Source organism: Equus quagga, chromosome 14 (genome assembly GCF_021613505.1).
Source record: "Equus quagga isolate Etosha38 chromosome 14, UCLA_HA_Equagga_1.0, whole genome shotgun sequence".
In the NCBI taxonomy this organism is placed as follows: Eukaryota; Metazoa; Chordata; class Mammalia; order Perissodactyla; family Equidae; genus Equus; species Equus quagga.
The window spans coordinates 56,078,561-56,094,190 of record NC_060280.1 but is presented as its reverse complement, the minus strand read 5'-3'; the positions used below and the strand labels follow the sequence as shown (position 1 = coordinate 56,094,190).

The following is a 15,630-nucleotide window of genomic DNA, read 5'->3' as shown; positions in this document are numbered from 1 at the left end:
CTCAAATAAGACTATTTCAACACAAATTGGTATTTTTTTTTAACTTGCTAACTCGTAATGTTAATCATAGTTTCAGTTTGACTTAGACATTCTAGAATTAGTAAATTATGTGCTGAATTATAAATGGATGTGTGGCATTGTCCTTGACACCATAAGTGATGCAATGGCTACCAAGTGGTGTAGGAAGGGAACTAGTATTCTTTTGTGTGCCTACTATGCATCTATGATTTATCCCACTTGATTCTGCTAACAGCCCCACCAAGAAGGTATTATAATTATTACCTTACAAATAACTTCAGAGAGGTTAGTTAACATGACTAAATTCATATATCTGGTGAAAAGAAAGATGAACCTTTCTTTTGCAGGTGACAGAATAAACAAGATGCCATAAATAATTAAAGGAATACATTGACTTGAATAACTGAAAAGCCTAGAGGTAGGGCAGGCTGCACATGAGGCTAGAGAGAACTGCAAAACTGATGTTCCTATGAACTTGGCTTCTCTTTTGTTCTCTTTGGCTTGCCTACAGAGTTGGCTTTATCCTCAGGCTCCACAAGGTGGTTCCCTGCAGCTTCAACTCCCCCCATCATGGCATCAAAATGGCTCCAGTAGTTGACTGGAACACCATACACTGTTCACAAACCTATACCACACCATCTTGGGGAAAAAGAGGGTCTCTTTTTGTAGCTCTCACATAATTTCTGAGATCCACTCTCTTGTTGGCTTACATTAGATCACTTTCCTTTCTTAAATTAATTTTTAACACTTAGAGGAGACTGGCACACCCTTGCCAGTTTGGGTCTGTTCCTGGACCTGGAAGTGGAATCACTCACACAAAACCAGCAGGGCTGAGAATAGAAGTGAATTGCCTGAAGAAAATCATAGTGATATTGGCTAGAGAATGCCTACTATCATTCAAAAGATGGTAGAGCCAGGATTGCATATAAAGTTTGTACCTTTTGGTCTATGCAACAAAACTACCAAAACAGAATTTCTGCTTTCAATCTACAAATGGCGTTTAGTAGACAGAGGCCAGGGACACTAAACATCCTACAATACACAATGCAGTTCCCCCAAAAAAGGGATTATCTGACCCAAAATGTCAATAGTGGCTAGATTGAGAAACCTTATTCTGTATGATCTGATGGGCATACTCCTTTCGCCTCATGTCCTGCCTCTCTCCTCCTTTTTCTTTAAGCCACAGTTTGCTTGACTTGCTTTCCTTCAGTACTCAAATATACCAAAGCTGTTTAGTCTTTAGGATCTTTGCATATTATTTCTACTCTACCTGGATGCTCCCCTCCCACCTCTCCAACTACAGCCGTGCCCCTCCTCCCCACCTAGCCAAAGCCATTCCTCCTTAAGCACTGAGCTCAAAGGGTACTTTTTCAAGGGAGATTTCATGAATCTCCCAGACTTGGTCAGCCCCACACCCTGTTGCCTGTATTCTGCCCTCTTTTACATTTTAACTTTTTAGCATTTATCATAATTTCTACTAGCTACTCTATCTTTTACATCAAATGAAAACTCCAGGAAGGCAGGGAACATACATCTTTTGGTGCCCTTTATACCCTGAGCATGTAGTACAGAGTCTGGATGGTATTTCAGGTGAGGCAGCCAACATGAGTAAAAGCTCAGAAGTGTGGATATGCTAGGCATTTTCGGGGGAGTAGTGCGTTGACCAGATGGAAAGATTTAGTGTGGAGAAGCATGAACAGGAAGACGGAAGAGGCGTGGAAGTTTTCTGATGTTGAATTTAATTAATGTATAACATTTTTTCTGCATTTCAACTGGAAAGTGAATATAGAGTAGGCAAACGAGACTAAGTCAGATTTTTTTTTTATTGTCTGACTTGGTCTGATGGGCCTTGTAGGAACAGCCCATGGCATCATTTCAACTTGGGCACTTTTTATAGTGCACAGAACCCAGAGCCAGGTGACCTAAGGCCTGGAATTGGCCCTAACACTAATTGTAGTTTTCATTATGCTGCTGTGGACATCAGTTTACATGTAAAATGAGGGAACTGGACTCATGGATCTATACTGCCCTACCAGCCCTACCATTCCTTCCTTACTAAACCAAAGAGAGTTTTGGCTAGTTGAGGTCAAACTATATAAGCCTCTTATTTTTAAGAGTTGTGGGAGGACTGTTGTATAAATGCAGTTGTTTATGTGCCTTGGCTAATAAATAATCAGTAGAGTATTATGAGAATCACTAAATCCTTTGATAATTGGGGACTTTTGATGTGTCCCAGATTTTGCGTTATTTCATACATTTCATATAGACATAGGAGATTTGGTAATAGATATCCTAACCTCAGGATAGATCCTAAAGTTATTGTGTTTTTCAATAAATCCCTAGGACAAACAGTATGTTTTTCCAGTAATTTTCTTGGGATCACAATGGTTTATAATGTTGTGTAATTTGGGGTGTACATTATTATTTATCAATTTCTGAATAGATTTCATTGTGCTCACGACCAATAGTCTAATTTTTGACTGTCACTGTACATATGTGTCCCTTTAGCCCTTTTGCCCACCCATCTTCCCCTCTAGTAACCACTAATCTGTTATCTTTATCCATGTATTTGTTATCTTCCACATTTAAGTGAAATCATATAGTATTTGTCTTTCTTTCTTTGGCTTATTTTGCTTAACATCATTTCCTCAAGGTCCATCCATGTTGTTGCAAATGGATGATTTTGTCTTTTTTTTTTTTATGGCTGAGTGGCATCCCATTGTGTATATATACCACATCTTCTTTATCCATTCATCTGTAGAAGGGCACTTGGATTGCTTCCATGTCTTGGCTATTGTGAATAATGCTGCAATGAACCTAGGGGAGCATAAGTCTCTTTAGATCATTGATTTCAAGTTCTTTGGATAAATACCCAGTAATGGGATAGCTGGATCATGTGGTTTTACTTTTTCTTTTTTTTTTTTAAAGATTGGCACCTGAGCTAACAACTGTTGCCAATCTTTTTTTTCCTACTTCTTCTCCCCAAATTCCCCCCAGTACATAGTTCCATATGTTAGTTGTGGGTCCTTCTAGTTGTGGTATGTGGGACACCACCTCAGCATGGCCTGATGAGTGGTGCCATGTCTGCGCCCAGAATCCGAACCGGTGAAACCCTGGGCTGCCAAAGCGGAGCGCATGAACTTAACCACTCAGCCATGGGGCCGGGCCCCTGGTATTTCTATTTTTAATATTTTGAGAAATCTCCATACTGTTTTCCATATTGGCTGCACCAGTTTCCATTCCCACTACCAGTGTATGAGAGTTCCCTTCTCTCCACATCCTCTCTGACACTTGCCGTTTTTTGTAGGACGAACACTATTTTTTTCATGAACTTTCTCTTAGAAGCAAAGTCTAGTGTTATTCATCAAAGCTTTGATCTGATTAAAACATTTATTATTATATTGTATACATTCGTCTACTAAGTATTTATAGGTTGCCAGAGGTTTATTCAGTGCAGGTTTTCTCAACCTCGGCACTATTGATATTTTGGACTGGAAAATTCTGTATTGTTGGGAAGCTGTCCTGATAATCTCTAGCACTACTGGGTAGATGTCAGTAGCAACTCCTCATCCAAGTTGTGGAAATAAAGACGTCTCAAGACATTCCCAAATGTCCACTGAGGGGTGCAAGTGGCCCTAGTTGACAACCACTGGTTTAGTGCAAAGCAGTCCTCTTTAGCTGGGGCATATTGGCCAGATGGATGCAAATGTTACTGCTTGGTTAATCCATTTGAATAAAGTTAAATCTTGCCAAAATGAATCTAAATCCTTCACTGACAGTTAAATGTATCTCTTTATTTTGGCTAACTGCTACTTTGTCTAGATGCTCTTGGCATATTCTGAATGAGGCAATCAGTGAGTTCTTTATATAGGCAACAATTCCTGAGAAATCTCACAAAGTTCTCAAAAGAAAATGGAGTCTGATGATTCAGCTTGTAAGTTCCCAATGGTATCTCCTGACTTCCAAGCTTAAATCATTCTCAGAGTCCTGTTCCATTATAAGGTAGTGACAGTGACAGTGAATCTGTGCTATTTTTTGTGGATATTCTTGTCTATGATTAGGTGGCCTTCTAAGAGATAAAAGTTTTTTTTAAATGACCATTTCTCCATCTGCCTCCTCAAGAATATCAGGGTTTTCAGAGTTTTTATCTTCAGCATTTTTCAGGTTATAATAATTCTCATTCTGACCATTTGGTTACAAAAACAAACAAACAAAAACCAGCCTCAGGTCTTTTGAAAGAAGGCAGAGGTGGAACTATGTAAACCTTCTAAGTAGCTGGTGTGAGGTGTGAAGTCTTTTTCTTGGGAAAAAAAGCACAGAGTAAAGACGAGTGAAACGTGTCAACGTGATGCTCACTTCGACTCTTCTTCTGCTTAAAAAGATCACTATAGTGATCATAGGTCCAAACTGACAATCTTAGGATCTAAGGTCTGGGCATTTTTTAGGTAAGCCTGTATTGCACAAGGTACTTTAATATAAATAGGCCTTCTGAAAGCAAAGGGAAACCCAAAGCAATATGATAATATTACAAAATGCTTTGCTAATTTTAGAGGAAAGTGATTTACACTTATCTTATTTAAAAGGGATATTACCATTCAGCATTTTTCTCACCTTTAAATCCAAATAGATAATCTCTCATCATAAATAGGCCTAAAATGTTCAGATAGTTTACTTTCTTAAAAACAATATATCTCATTTCTGATGTCAGCTAATATGGAATATTAAGTCCTAGATTTATACTCCTGCCTTAAACAATTAAAAATCTTGACATAATATACAAAAGAACAGTTTTCATGACACTGAATACTACATGATAGAAGACAGTGATCTGAGAGATAAGAAACAAGATGAAACATGTGGTTTTCCTGGCATATTGCCTTGGGAGACTTCCAGACTGTGGTACAGGGAGGAGCAAAGCAGGAGACATCCAAGAAACTCCCAGAGTCAAAGAAATGGAGCTGAGAGTGTGAGAAGACCAAGGAGGCTAGAGGTCACAGACAGAGTACCAGCAAGGAGAGGGTTGCATAAAGATCATCAGAGAGCTTCCAAGGGGCCTCTTGTATGTTCTGCAAAATACCTATTGTTTGTATGTGAGAAAACTACCTGAGCCCAGTGGGGAGAAACACTTGATAGGATGAGAGGGAAAAGTTCCTGGCACTCACAGAAGAGTTAGAAAAAATGCCTGTTCCCATCAGGAAGACTGGAAAACCTCATAAGTCATGGGCATTGGGTACAGTACTCAGAGGGTTTTTGCTTCAGTAGTGGGAAGAAAAATAATTAGCCCTACATGAAGCACTGCTTAAGACCTACCTAATGGATCATAAAAAGTAAGACTTGAAAAGAAAAACTGTTTCCAAGTAACTCGACTGTTTCCTAAGACAAAGCTCAAGAATATTTATAAGAATATAAAAATATCCAGGATTCAACACAGTGAAATTCATGATATCTAACATCCAACCAAAAATTACTAGGCAGGAAGAAAAGCAGAAAAATATGGTCCATAATGATGATAAAAATCAATCAAAATTTGATACAGAACTGAAACAGATGTTCAACTTAGTAGACAAGAGTAGTGTGAGTTTTTTAATTGTATTCCATATGCTCAAAAGTTAATTTGATACCTGAAAGGTAAAAAGAAATCTCAAATTGAACTTCTAGAGAGGAAAATCACAATGTCTGAGAAGAAAAATACATTATATGTGATTAACAAAAGATTTGACATTACAAAAGAAAACATTAATACGTTTGAAGACATTGTAATAGAAATTATTCAAAATAAACAGAGATAAAAATATTTTAAATGAATAGATCATCAGTGAATTGTGGAAATACTTCAAGCATCCTAATGTTCATGTAACTGGAAACTCTGAGAGAGAGAGAAAAAATATTTGAAGAAATAATGACTGCAAATTTTCCAGATTTGATGAAAACTATGAAACTCACAGATCCAAAAGATTCAACATACCCCAAATACAAGAAACATCAAGAAAACAACATCAAGGGAAACCATAACTAAATTTTTCAAAACTAGCGATAAATAGAAAAACTTAAAGCAGCCAGAGAAAAAGATATATTACAGATGGAGGAATTAAGTTAAGAATGACAGCAGATTTCTCATAGGAAGCAATGCAAAGGGGAGACAATGGTGCAATATCACTAAAATACTTGGGGAAAAACCTGTCAATCTAGAATTCTATACTCAGTGAAAATATCTTTCAGATATAGAGGCAAAACACTTTTTCAAGCATGCAAAAGCTGAAATAATTCATCACCAGTGGACCTAGAGTACAAAAAAATGTTTAAGGAAGTCATTTAGGCAGAATGAAAATGATACCAGATGTAAATCTGGATCTACACACAGGAATGAAGATCGTCTTAAATGGTAACTTCATGATCCTTACCTTGGACTTCTTTTGTCTATCTTGCCCATCATGAGGTGGAACATGATTCAGCTTCAAGTTTTTTAACAAGGAATATGTGACAAGACATGAGGAGGAAGACCTGAACCCTGACTGACTGAGGGAAACAGAGCTGCTTGACAATCTGGACCACTCACCTGGGAATTGCTACTGAGAGAGTAATAAAAGTCTACACTTTTTAGGTGTCTATATTTTAGGGTTTTGCTGATACTGCAGATTGACCTTTACCTTAATTAAAACAATTATTTGTAAAATTGTGCTTTCTACATTAATACCTTTAATCTACTTGGATTTTTTTTTTTCCACATGAAGACACAGTTGACCTAGAGCATCCTAATGGAAATGCCTAATCTGAAATGCCAACTCTATTATATATCTGTCATCTTTCTTTCTGGGCTATCTATTCTGTTAGTCTATTTCTCCATCTAGGCAGCAATGTTATGATATCTATGTACTAATTGGATGTGTTTATACTAAGACTTGATGTCTTGTAGGGCGAAGATTCCAACTTTTTTTTCTTATTCCTCAAATGTAACTTGGCTCTTTCTAACATATTGAATTTCCAAATAAATTTTAGAATCAGTTTTTAAAAAGTAAGTAAAGAGGTTGTTAGGAGCTATAGCTGGATCACATTGGTTTTAACCTATCTTATTATGGGTTGATATATACAGAAGTTTCCAGTTCTATGACAAGGATTAGTCTCAGAGTGACTTTTTGTCCTCACAACTGTAGCAGCAACAGCATGCATGGTAGTAAAGGGGTGACACTTTGCTTACCTAGTAGGCATCTTGGGGCAGATCTACTCTCTCCCAGAGTTACCCACGTTCTCCTAGACCTAAAGATATCATCTCCCACTTGGTCACCATTAGCTTCAGTTATTTTGTTGTAGACCATGTGGACACAACTTCATTAGTGTAATCACATTTAAGTGTATATCAACCTTATGCTGAGGGCTCCTTCAATGCATGGACCAGACTAATATTTATGCAATTCTCAGAGTAAAATACACAGTGCTTAGTTTACTCTTCAGGATTTTTAGCTGACACTTGATTAACTCAAAGGTTGAATTCTCTATAATGCCATTCTGATTCTATATTAGGGAATCTAGGCAATTTATTCAACATTCATCACTTACCATTGAGTGCCTGCTTTGCTGTAGGTAAAGTACTAAGTGCTGAATATTCAGCAGTAAGGAAATAGATACAGATCCTTCTCTCATGGGAAAATACAACATTTAAGCAAAATAAACAGAAATATAAATATTTAACTTATAATTGTGTTTAATGTTATGAAGGGAAAAATAGGATTTTGTGTGAAGATAACTGGAGGGAGAATAATACATTTTCCATGTATTAGAGCATATTATATTCAAATGAGACCTGATTTAACTTATAACCAGATTTATGTAGCAAATTAAACATAATTTTTGTCTATAATTAATCCATTCATTCATTTATTCCACAAGGATGCCAAACACCATGTTCATTGGCACTATAACAATCCACATATTGGGCTCATAAAAATGACCAAGACCCAGTCCCAGTCTTTGAGGAGTTCATAGTTTAATGGTTTACATAATTAACACTACCTCTCATTAAAAATAGTTGCATACCAAATGAAAATATCCTTTTTCTTTTTTATTTCTTTTTAGATGAGGATAGGCATTCACTCGGGTTCTGTGCTGGCTGGAGTTGTTGGGGTGAGAATGCCACGATATTGCCTGTTTGGAAATAATGTCACTCTGGCAAGCAAATTTGAATCAGGAAGTCACCCTCGGCGCATCAATGTCAGCCCAACCACTTACCAGTAAGTGCTCTCTGGCCTCCTCCCCCTGTCTTTGGCATTACCTTGAGCTAATATCCTGTCATTTGTGAGACCCTATTCTTTTTCTCAATCCTGTCATTCTCTAAAATATTAATCTGAGTAGATCCATCCAGTCTGAAAGATAGCAATTGTGACACAAATTTTTATTTGCACCCTGAGACAGTGCATGGAAAACATGGGATTTGACTGAGAGGTAAATACACGTTTGTCATTTTCCCACAGACTCTGTCCTGAGGAATACCTGTTTAAAATACAGGAAGGCAAATGTTAAGGGTCTGCATTACAGTAGAAATCCTAGTATTTTCAGAATGTTACTCAATGTTTATAAAAATCAAAGGAATAAGATAGAAAAGACTGTTTGTCTGTTTTTATTCTTTTGAATAATGAATATAAATACTCTCTAAAGTTAAATATATACTGGGTACAGAGTGAAACTTCGAACTCTATTTATCTTAAAGGTCATATTTGACAGCTCTACACATTTTTTTTTTTAAAGATTTTATTTTTTTCCTTTTTCTCCCCAAAGCCCCTGGTGCATAGTTGTATATTCTTCATTGTGAGTCCTTCTAGTTGTGGCATGTGGGATGCTGCCTCAGCGTGGTTTGATGAGCAGTGCCATGTCCGCGCCCAGGATTCGAACCAACGAAACACTGGGCCGCCTGCAGCGGAGCGCGTGAACTTAGCCGCTCGGCCACGGGGCCAGCCCCCCAACTCTACACATTTTTGACAGCTAAATTCATCATTGTTTTGTGCCTGGTAGCTGTAGTCTCACCCACTAGATATTAAGCTCCATATGGGCAAGGAGCATGTCTGTTTTGGCTCATCATTATACCCCTAGAATTTACAAAAAAGGTTTAGCCATAATAAGCACTCTGTAAATATTTATTGAATTAATGAACAAATGCATTGATAAGATGGACTTCTCTAAAGTAAGAAAACAGTATGGATATCTCCTACGTGTTAGACTTTGGCTTTATGCTGTGCATTGGGGTTCAAGCTATTTAATTAGTGCCAAGATTTAGATAACTTAGAATTCATCTTGTAAAACTTTAAAGTGGAAATAGTGACAATTGATTTTTTTATTAACATAGCTATAAAAAATACCTGAAGCAGAAAGTTTGAGTAGATAGATAACAAAAGTTGATTATCATAATAAACAAAATGGTGGTACTCTGAACCTGTTGATACCACATCTATGTAGAAGGAAGTTGAAGTCTTTTAAATGAATTACAAGTATTTCTACATTCCTGAGGAGCAGATAAGAAAGAGGACTGAAATTACAAATATAAAATCAAAAGAAAGATGCTTAAGAACTACTTATCATTTTTAGGGTATTGATAGAGGATTTTGCCTCTTTTAAATTTCTCCCAATTTTCCTAACACAATTCTGGGCAAAATACAGATGATCTGACAATAATTTTCATATTAAATTGAGTTTTGGAAACTTCTCTAGATCAGTGATTCTGACACTTTGTGCTCTAGACCCCAGGGTGAGGAAAAGTTCCTGATGATCAACCACCTCACCTCCATCCATTTACCATGGTTATGATTTTTCCCATCATGGTGCTAATACTTAGGTTCCATGTTTGTGTGACTTAGTGTAGATTAATATCTGCTGTGGAAACTCCATTTTAAAAAATGTTGTATAAAGAATGGATCAACTCTGTGAGGAGTTCATGCCCTGAGCTTAGGCATCATAGATGTAGCTGGCTTTGTTGACACGTGATCAATAAAACAAACCCTGCCATCCACACAAGGTCTGTGCATTTGGGTGCTGTCTCTGAGTTTTTGTAATTTTTTTCACATTAATTGAGTTTTTAAAGAACCTTGGTGATGAACAAAGTCTGAAGGATTGTATCATTTTGACCTCTGCAAGCTTTGAAACATTTTGTTCTGTAATTGTCTGCCTCTCCCCCCAAAATCAAGTGGAGGCATAGATAGACATATTGAGCTGCCATGTGGATAGATTCTAAAACCTACTTTCTCTAATTGACTCCAAATCATATAATTCCTATTATTACTTTATAAAAATATTTTTGCATTTAGACTCTCCTCAAAATAACCCTTTTTCTCCCTCTTTCCCTTGTTCCTCCCTCCTTCCCTTCTTTCAGCAAATGTTTGTTGAGCACCTACTATAATCCAAGCACTGTGATAGGCACTGATGTTACCACTATAAACAGCATAATGTGATCTCCACAGACTAGATGGTAGATATGCCCAAGTAGACAGTCAATTACAACAGACTAATGCTGAGGTGAAGAAACCCTGGTTAGAACAAGAAAGGGGGTGGGCTAAAATGAGGATGGAGAGAGAAACTGAAGTCAGACCAGCCAAAGCTGGTGAGTTCTGTTAAGGGATTTCAACTTAACCCTAAGAGTGATGAAGGACATTGAAGAGTTTTAAGCAGTGGAGTAACTTGACCAGATTTGTACTTTGAAGAGATCATCAAGGTTGTGGAAAGGAGAACAGATGAGAGGGTGGAGGGGCAGCAATCCAGTGACTGAGAGCAGGTAATCTTATCCCCATTTCCTTGACAGACGGGCAGCGGATTACTGAGACCCCAGAGTCCCAACCATTTGCTTGTTCAACTTGACTTCCCACGCTTCAGTACAGTGGTTGAACTTGATGACCTTTGACATCCATTTTAACCTGGGCTAGTAAAAACCTTGGTTCCTAGTAAATTTCTAGAAAATTAAATTTAGGTATATGATCCCAGTATGACTAGGTTTTCAGATTCTGGATCTGTTTGTGCCTAAGTACTTTCTGTTAGTTTTGTCCACTCAAATCTATACAGTTCAGCCATATATAATAATCGTTCTATTCCTCACTGCACGGGTAATTTATGGAACCATAAGTGCAGAATGTACCTCCCTTTTCCCAGGATGGTCAAAGTGAAACGTTAAGATTGACTTCTCAGGGACATTCTTCACAAGGAGGCAAAATTGCACTTTTTTAGAACAAATAGGAATTTGTGGAACAAAATTGAGTATGAAGCTCATGAGTGCTTGAAATTTCCAGCTATTTTTCCTAAATTAAATCCTGTAGAATGTCCAATATTGTTATCTTGAAATCTTCATAGAGATTTATGTTCAGTTTATCTTTAGTAAGACTATATGATTATCCTTTGAGAGAGTGGATTGTTTAGATGTTACGGTAAATGGAAATAATTTTCTAAATAATTCATTCCAAATACATTTTGCCTGAAATATTTAAATAGTTGAATTCAAAAAGACACTTCTATAAATATTTTGAAGTACTAAAAATTAAAAGGAATAATATAATACTCATGATCTCACTACTGGCTTAATACTTTATTATATTTGCTTCAGATATTATTTAATAAAAATAAATAAAACATTTCCTTTGGAATTTTTCTCCCTTTCATTGTGACAAATACCCTAATAATTTTGGTGTGTTTATACATAATCTTTTTCAAAAGTATCCGTAAACGATAGAATTTTATTTTGTTTTAATTTGCTTAAGTGATATTTTGCTGTATGAAACTTGCTCAATTTTCTTTAATTTCACATTTTTAACATCTATCCATGTTGAGACATACAGCTCAAGCTCCTCATTTTAATTGCTATATAAGATTCCAGTTTATGACTACACCATATTTTAATTTTTATTTATCTATTCCTCTACTGATGAACACTTAGGTCTTTTTTTTTAATTTTTAATTATTACAGAATGTGTTGCTGTGAACATTACTTACCTGTCGTTACATAAGTTAGACTACTTTTCATTTCATATGATATAAATAGTTGAGTTTCCTATAGGTTACTAGAATTGAAATTATCAGATGTTGTTTATCTCAAAATTTATTTGGACGTAAGGAATAAAGATTTTGAAATCAAGGCTATAACTTTAATATGATAGTCTTCATTTTTTTCGACTTAGTGTGTGAGTTGCCTTGTTGCATGCAGTAATGCCCAAGGGTTATTTCCTCTTCATCTAGAGCACTTTATTGCTAGTTCCATTTCTGGGCAAAAAGAAATCTTTAATAAGTTTTAAATTTTCCATGTTTGATGTTTTCATTTTTCTCCAATAAATGTGATGTTTAGACCCATCTTTGTTCTCACTCATTCAAATGTAAAAATAATGCACACATTACAAACAATTGTCTTTTAACGTCGTGCTACTCATCTGTGAAACTGAAATAATTGCTTATATTAAGGACAGCTTCAGCAAATTTTGAAATGGCACGAATGATTGTATGATTCGCCTGAGCAGAATTAATTGTATTTCCTTGCTACGTGCAAACTAAAAATGTAGAAAGACTCTTTAGTTACTTTGATATGAGAGTTTACTTGAACTTTAAACATTTCTGCTTTTCTCATGTTACAATTGATCTACTTCTGGACTTTTCAGAATGCCTATTTTTCACTCACTGTGAAAAGCCCCTTCTTCTGTTAAGACCAAGTTGCTTTCTAAGCACTACTGTCATGTGGAGGGATGTGTAATAGAACAGGACAGGGGAGTGTGGTTAAGTGCACAAGCTCCAGAATCAGAGTGCCTAGGTTGGAATCCAGGCTTTAAAACTTATTGTTTGTGTGAAATTTAGCAATTAAATTCCTTTGGGTTCAGTTTTCTCATCTTTAAAATTGGTACCTATTTCAGAAGATAATTGTTAGGATTAAATATGATGTTTATAAAGCTCCTAAAACTTAAACATAGTTGACATTCATTTATCGCTTCATCCTGTTCTTTCCATGAAGAAATAGGCTATCTTACTCCTGCACTTGATTCTCGTATTTTATAAATTTAGCCATGCTGAATGATGTATGATGGTTGGGTTACAGACCTCATCTGGCAGTCCCAAAGAAAACAGTGGGTTTGGTAATTTGACCAACGGCATTTTGAGCTATGACTCAGAACTGAGCTAGGAGTCAGCCTATTCCTACAAGTTTTTATTAGCAAAGGCATCTTACTGATGACTAAGTCACAGTCATGTGATTAAAAACTGGCTATTTTCTTGGCAAATCCTCATTTTAAGCAGAGATACAAAATTACGTGTATGTTGATTAGGTTATCACAGACTTTTCAGCTTAAATGACATAAATTTATTGTCTTACAGTTCTGTAGGACAGAAGTCTGATATGGATCTCACTAGGCTAAAATCAAGGTGTTATCAGGGCTGCATTTTTTTCTGGAAGTTCTAGGAGATAGTCTGTTTTCTTGCCTTTCCCAGCTTCTAGAGGCCACCTGCGTTCTTAGGCTCATGGCTTCTTTCCTCCGTCATAAAGCCAGTAATATTGCATCTCTCTGAGGCTGCTTCCATTGGCGCATTTCTGTTTCTGACTCTTTTCTTCTTCCTCCCTCTTCTATTTTTAAGGACTCTTGTGATTGCATTGGGTCCATTGAATAATCCAGGATAATTTTCTTATTTTAAAGTCAGCTGGTTAGCGACTGTAATTCCTTCTGCAACCTGAATTCATCTTCACCATATAACCTAACATATTCACAGGTTCCCAGGATTGTGACAGGGACAGTTTTGTTTGTTCTTGTTTTAGTGGCACGGGTAGGAGGAGGTGGTTATCCTGCCTACAATGAAGGAAAAATCTAAGGGCTAAAACTGCCTAGAACCATAGCCCCAATCCTACTTAAACTTCCTAATCTTTGAGAATTTTTTTTAAGGTATCAATTATGTAAAAAAAATCTGAGGAAGAACAGGACTTTTGCAAGATGGCTTCTAAAAGATTTTTACTGGAACTAAAGATAGAGATTCCTAAAGAGAGAAACCTGCTATAGGACTGTCCTAGTCATTTCATGCTGCTTTAACAAAGTGCCATAGAGTGGGTGGCTTATAGAGAACAGAAATATATTCCTCACAGTTGTGGAGGCTGGAAGTTTGAGATCATGTGCCAGCATGACTGGGTTCTGGTGAGAGCTCTCTTGTGGCTTGCAGACGGCTGACTTTTCCTTGTATCCTCATGTAGCAGAAAGAGAGAGAGGAAGCAAGCTCTCTTGTGGCTCTTACAAGGGCAGTAATCCTATTTGTGAGAGCTCCACCTTCGTGACTTCATCTAGTTCTAACTCCCAAAAGCCCTACCTCCTAAGACCATGACATTGAGAGGTATGGTTTCAACAAATGAATTTTGGGAGGACACAAACATTAAGTCCATAACAAGGACTGAATTATATTTCTATATTTAGGAAAAAGTAGAGTCCTTGGCTTGAGGAGGAAATTAAGGAGCCGCCCTGAGAAACATGGAATTTTTTTTAATTTTTCTTTTATTTTTTTGCTGAGGAAGATTTGCCCTAAGCTAACATCTGTTGCCAATCATTCTCTTTTTGTATGTGAGCCACTGCCACAGCATGGCCACAGACAGATGAGTGGTGTAGGTCTGTGCCCGGGAACCAAACCCAGACCACTGAAGTGGAGTGCACCGAACTTAACCACTAGGCCACTGGGGCTGGCCCAGAAACCTGGAATTCTTATAAAGTTGACTGCAGTCTCCTCACTTCACAATTGGCTCTCAGACAGCACAACCCCCATATAATCTCTTTAAAAAGCTAGGCACTCAAAAGGTTTTAATACTTAATTTAAGGCATCTTTAGACCACCAGCACCAAGCTTAAAACTGCACAGAGTACCTTGTTTAGGCTAGAGTTTGGGATAATGCTTAGTTTTCCAGCCAAGGAATCAGGAGAACTGAATGTCATCTTGGTTCAGATGTTAACTTGCTGTGTGATTTTTGGCAAACCAGGTGATGTTTCTGGGCTTGGGGGAGATGACCTAGATGATCTCTAAAATGTCTTTTAGCTCTAAAGTGTCATGATAGTAATAGCAAACATTTAGTGAGTTACTTATTCTAAGCAGTTTATTCACATTACCTCATTTAATCTTCACAGGAAGGCTGTGAGTTAAGCATTGTTACGGTCTTTATTTTTCAGAGGAGAAGAAACTGAGGCTTAAAGGTTAAATAAGTCACAAAGAACCCACAGCTAAAGAAGTGTGGGAATCAGAATTCAAATCCTTGGTTGCTTTACTCTAGAGCCTGAGTTCTTATCCATGGCCATACTGTTTCTTTGGGTCAGTAGCTAATGGTAAGAAACAATAATTTCTTTTTTTTTTTTTTATTTTGAGGAAGATTAGCCCTGAGCTAACTACTGCCAATCCTCCTCTTTTTGCTGAGCAAGACTGGCCCTGAGCTAACATCCATGCCCATCTTCCTCTACTTTATATGTGGGATGCCTACCACAGCATGGCTTTGCCAAGCGGTGCGATGTCTGCACCCGGGATCCGAACCGGTGAACCCCGGGCTGCTGAGAAGCGGAACATGAGAACTTAAGCACTGTGCCAATGGTCGGGCCCAGGAACAATAATTTCTAAATATAACTTACCTTGATGAGAGAACTTCCTCTGT

General features: G+C 37.2%; 1 protein-coding gene across 1 annotated transcript in view; it reads left to right on the top strand.

Moving 5' to 3' along the window:
* Positions 1-15,630, top strand: part of GUCY1A2 (guanylate cyclase 1 soluble subunit alpha 2) — a 268,832-nt gene that overhangs the window by 240,618 nt on the left and 12,584 nt on the right. Inside the window, exon 7 of the mRNA XM_046686272.1 lies at positions 8,089-8,243. Within this exon, the coding sequence (XP_046542228.1) occupies positions 8,089-8,243 (155 nt within the window). The remainder of the gene's footprint in view (positions 1-8,088; positions 8,244-15,630) is intronic.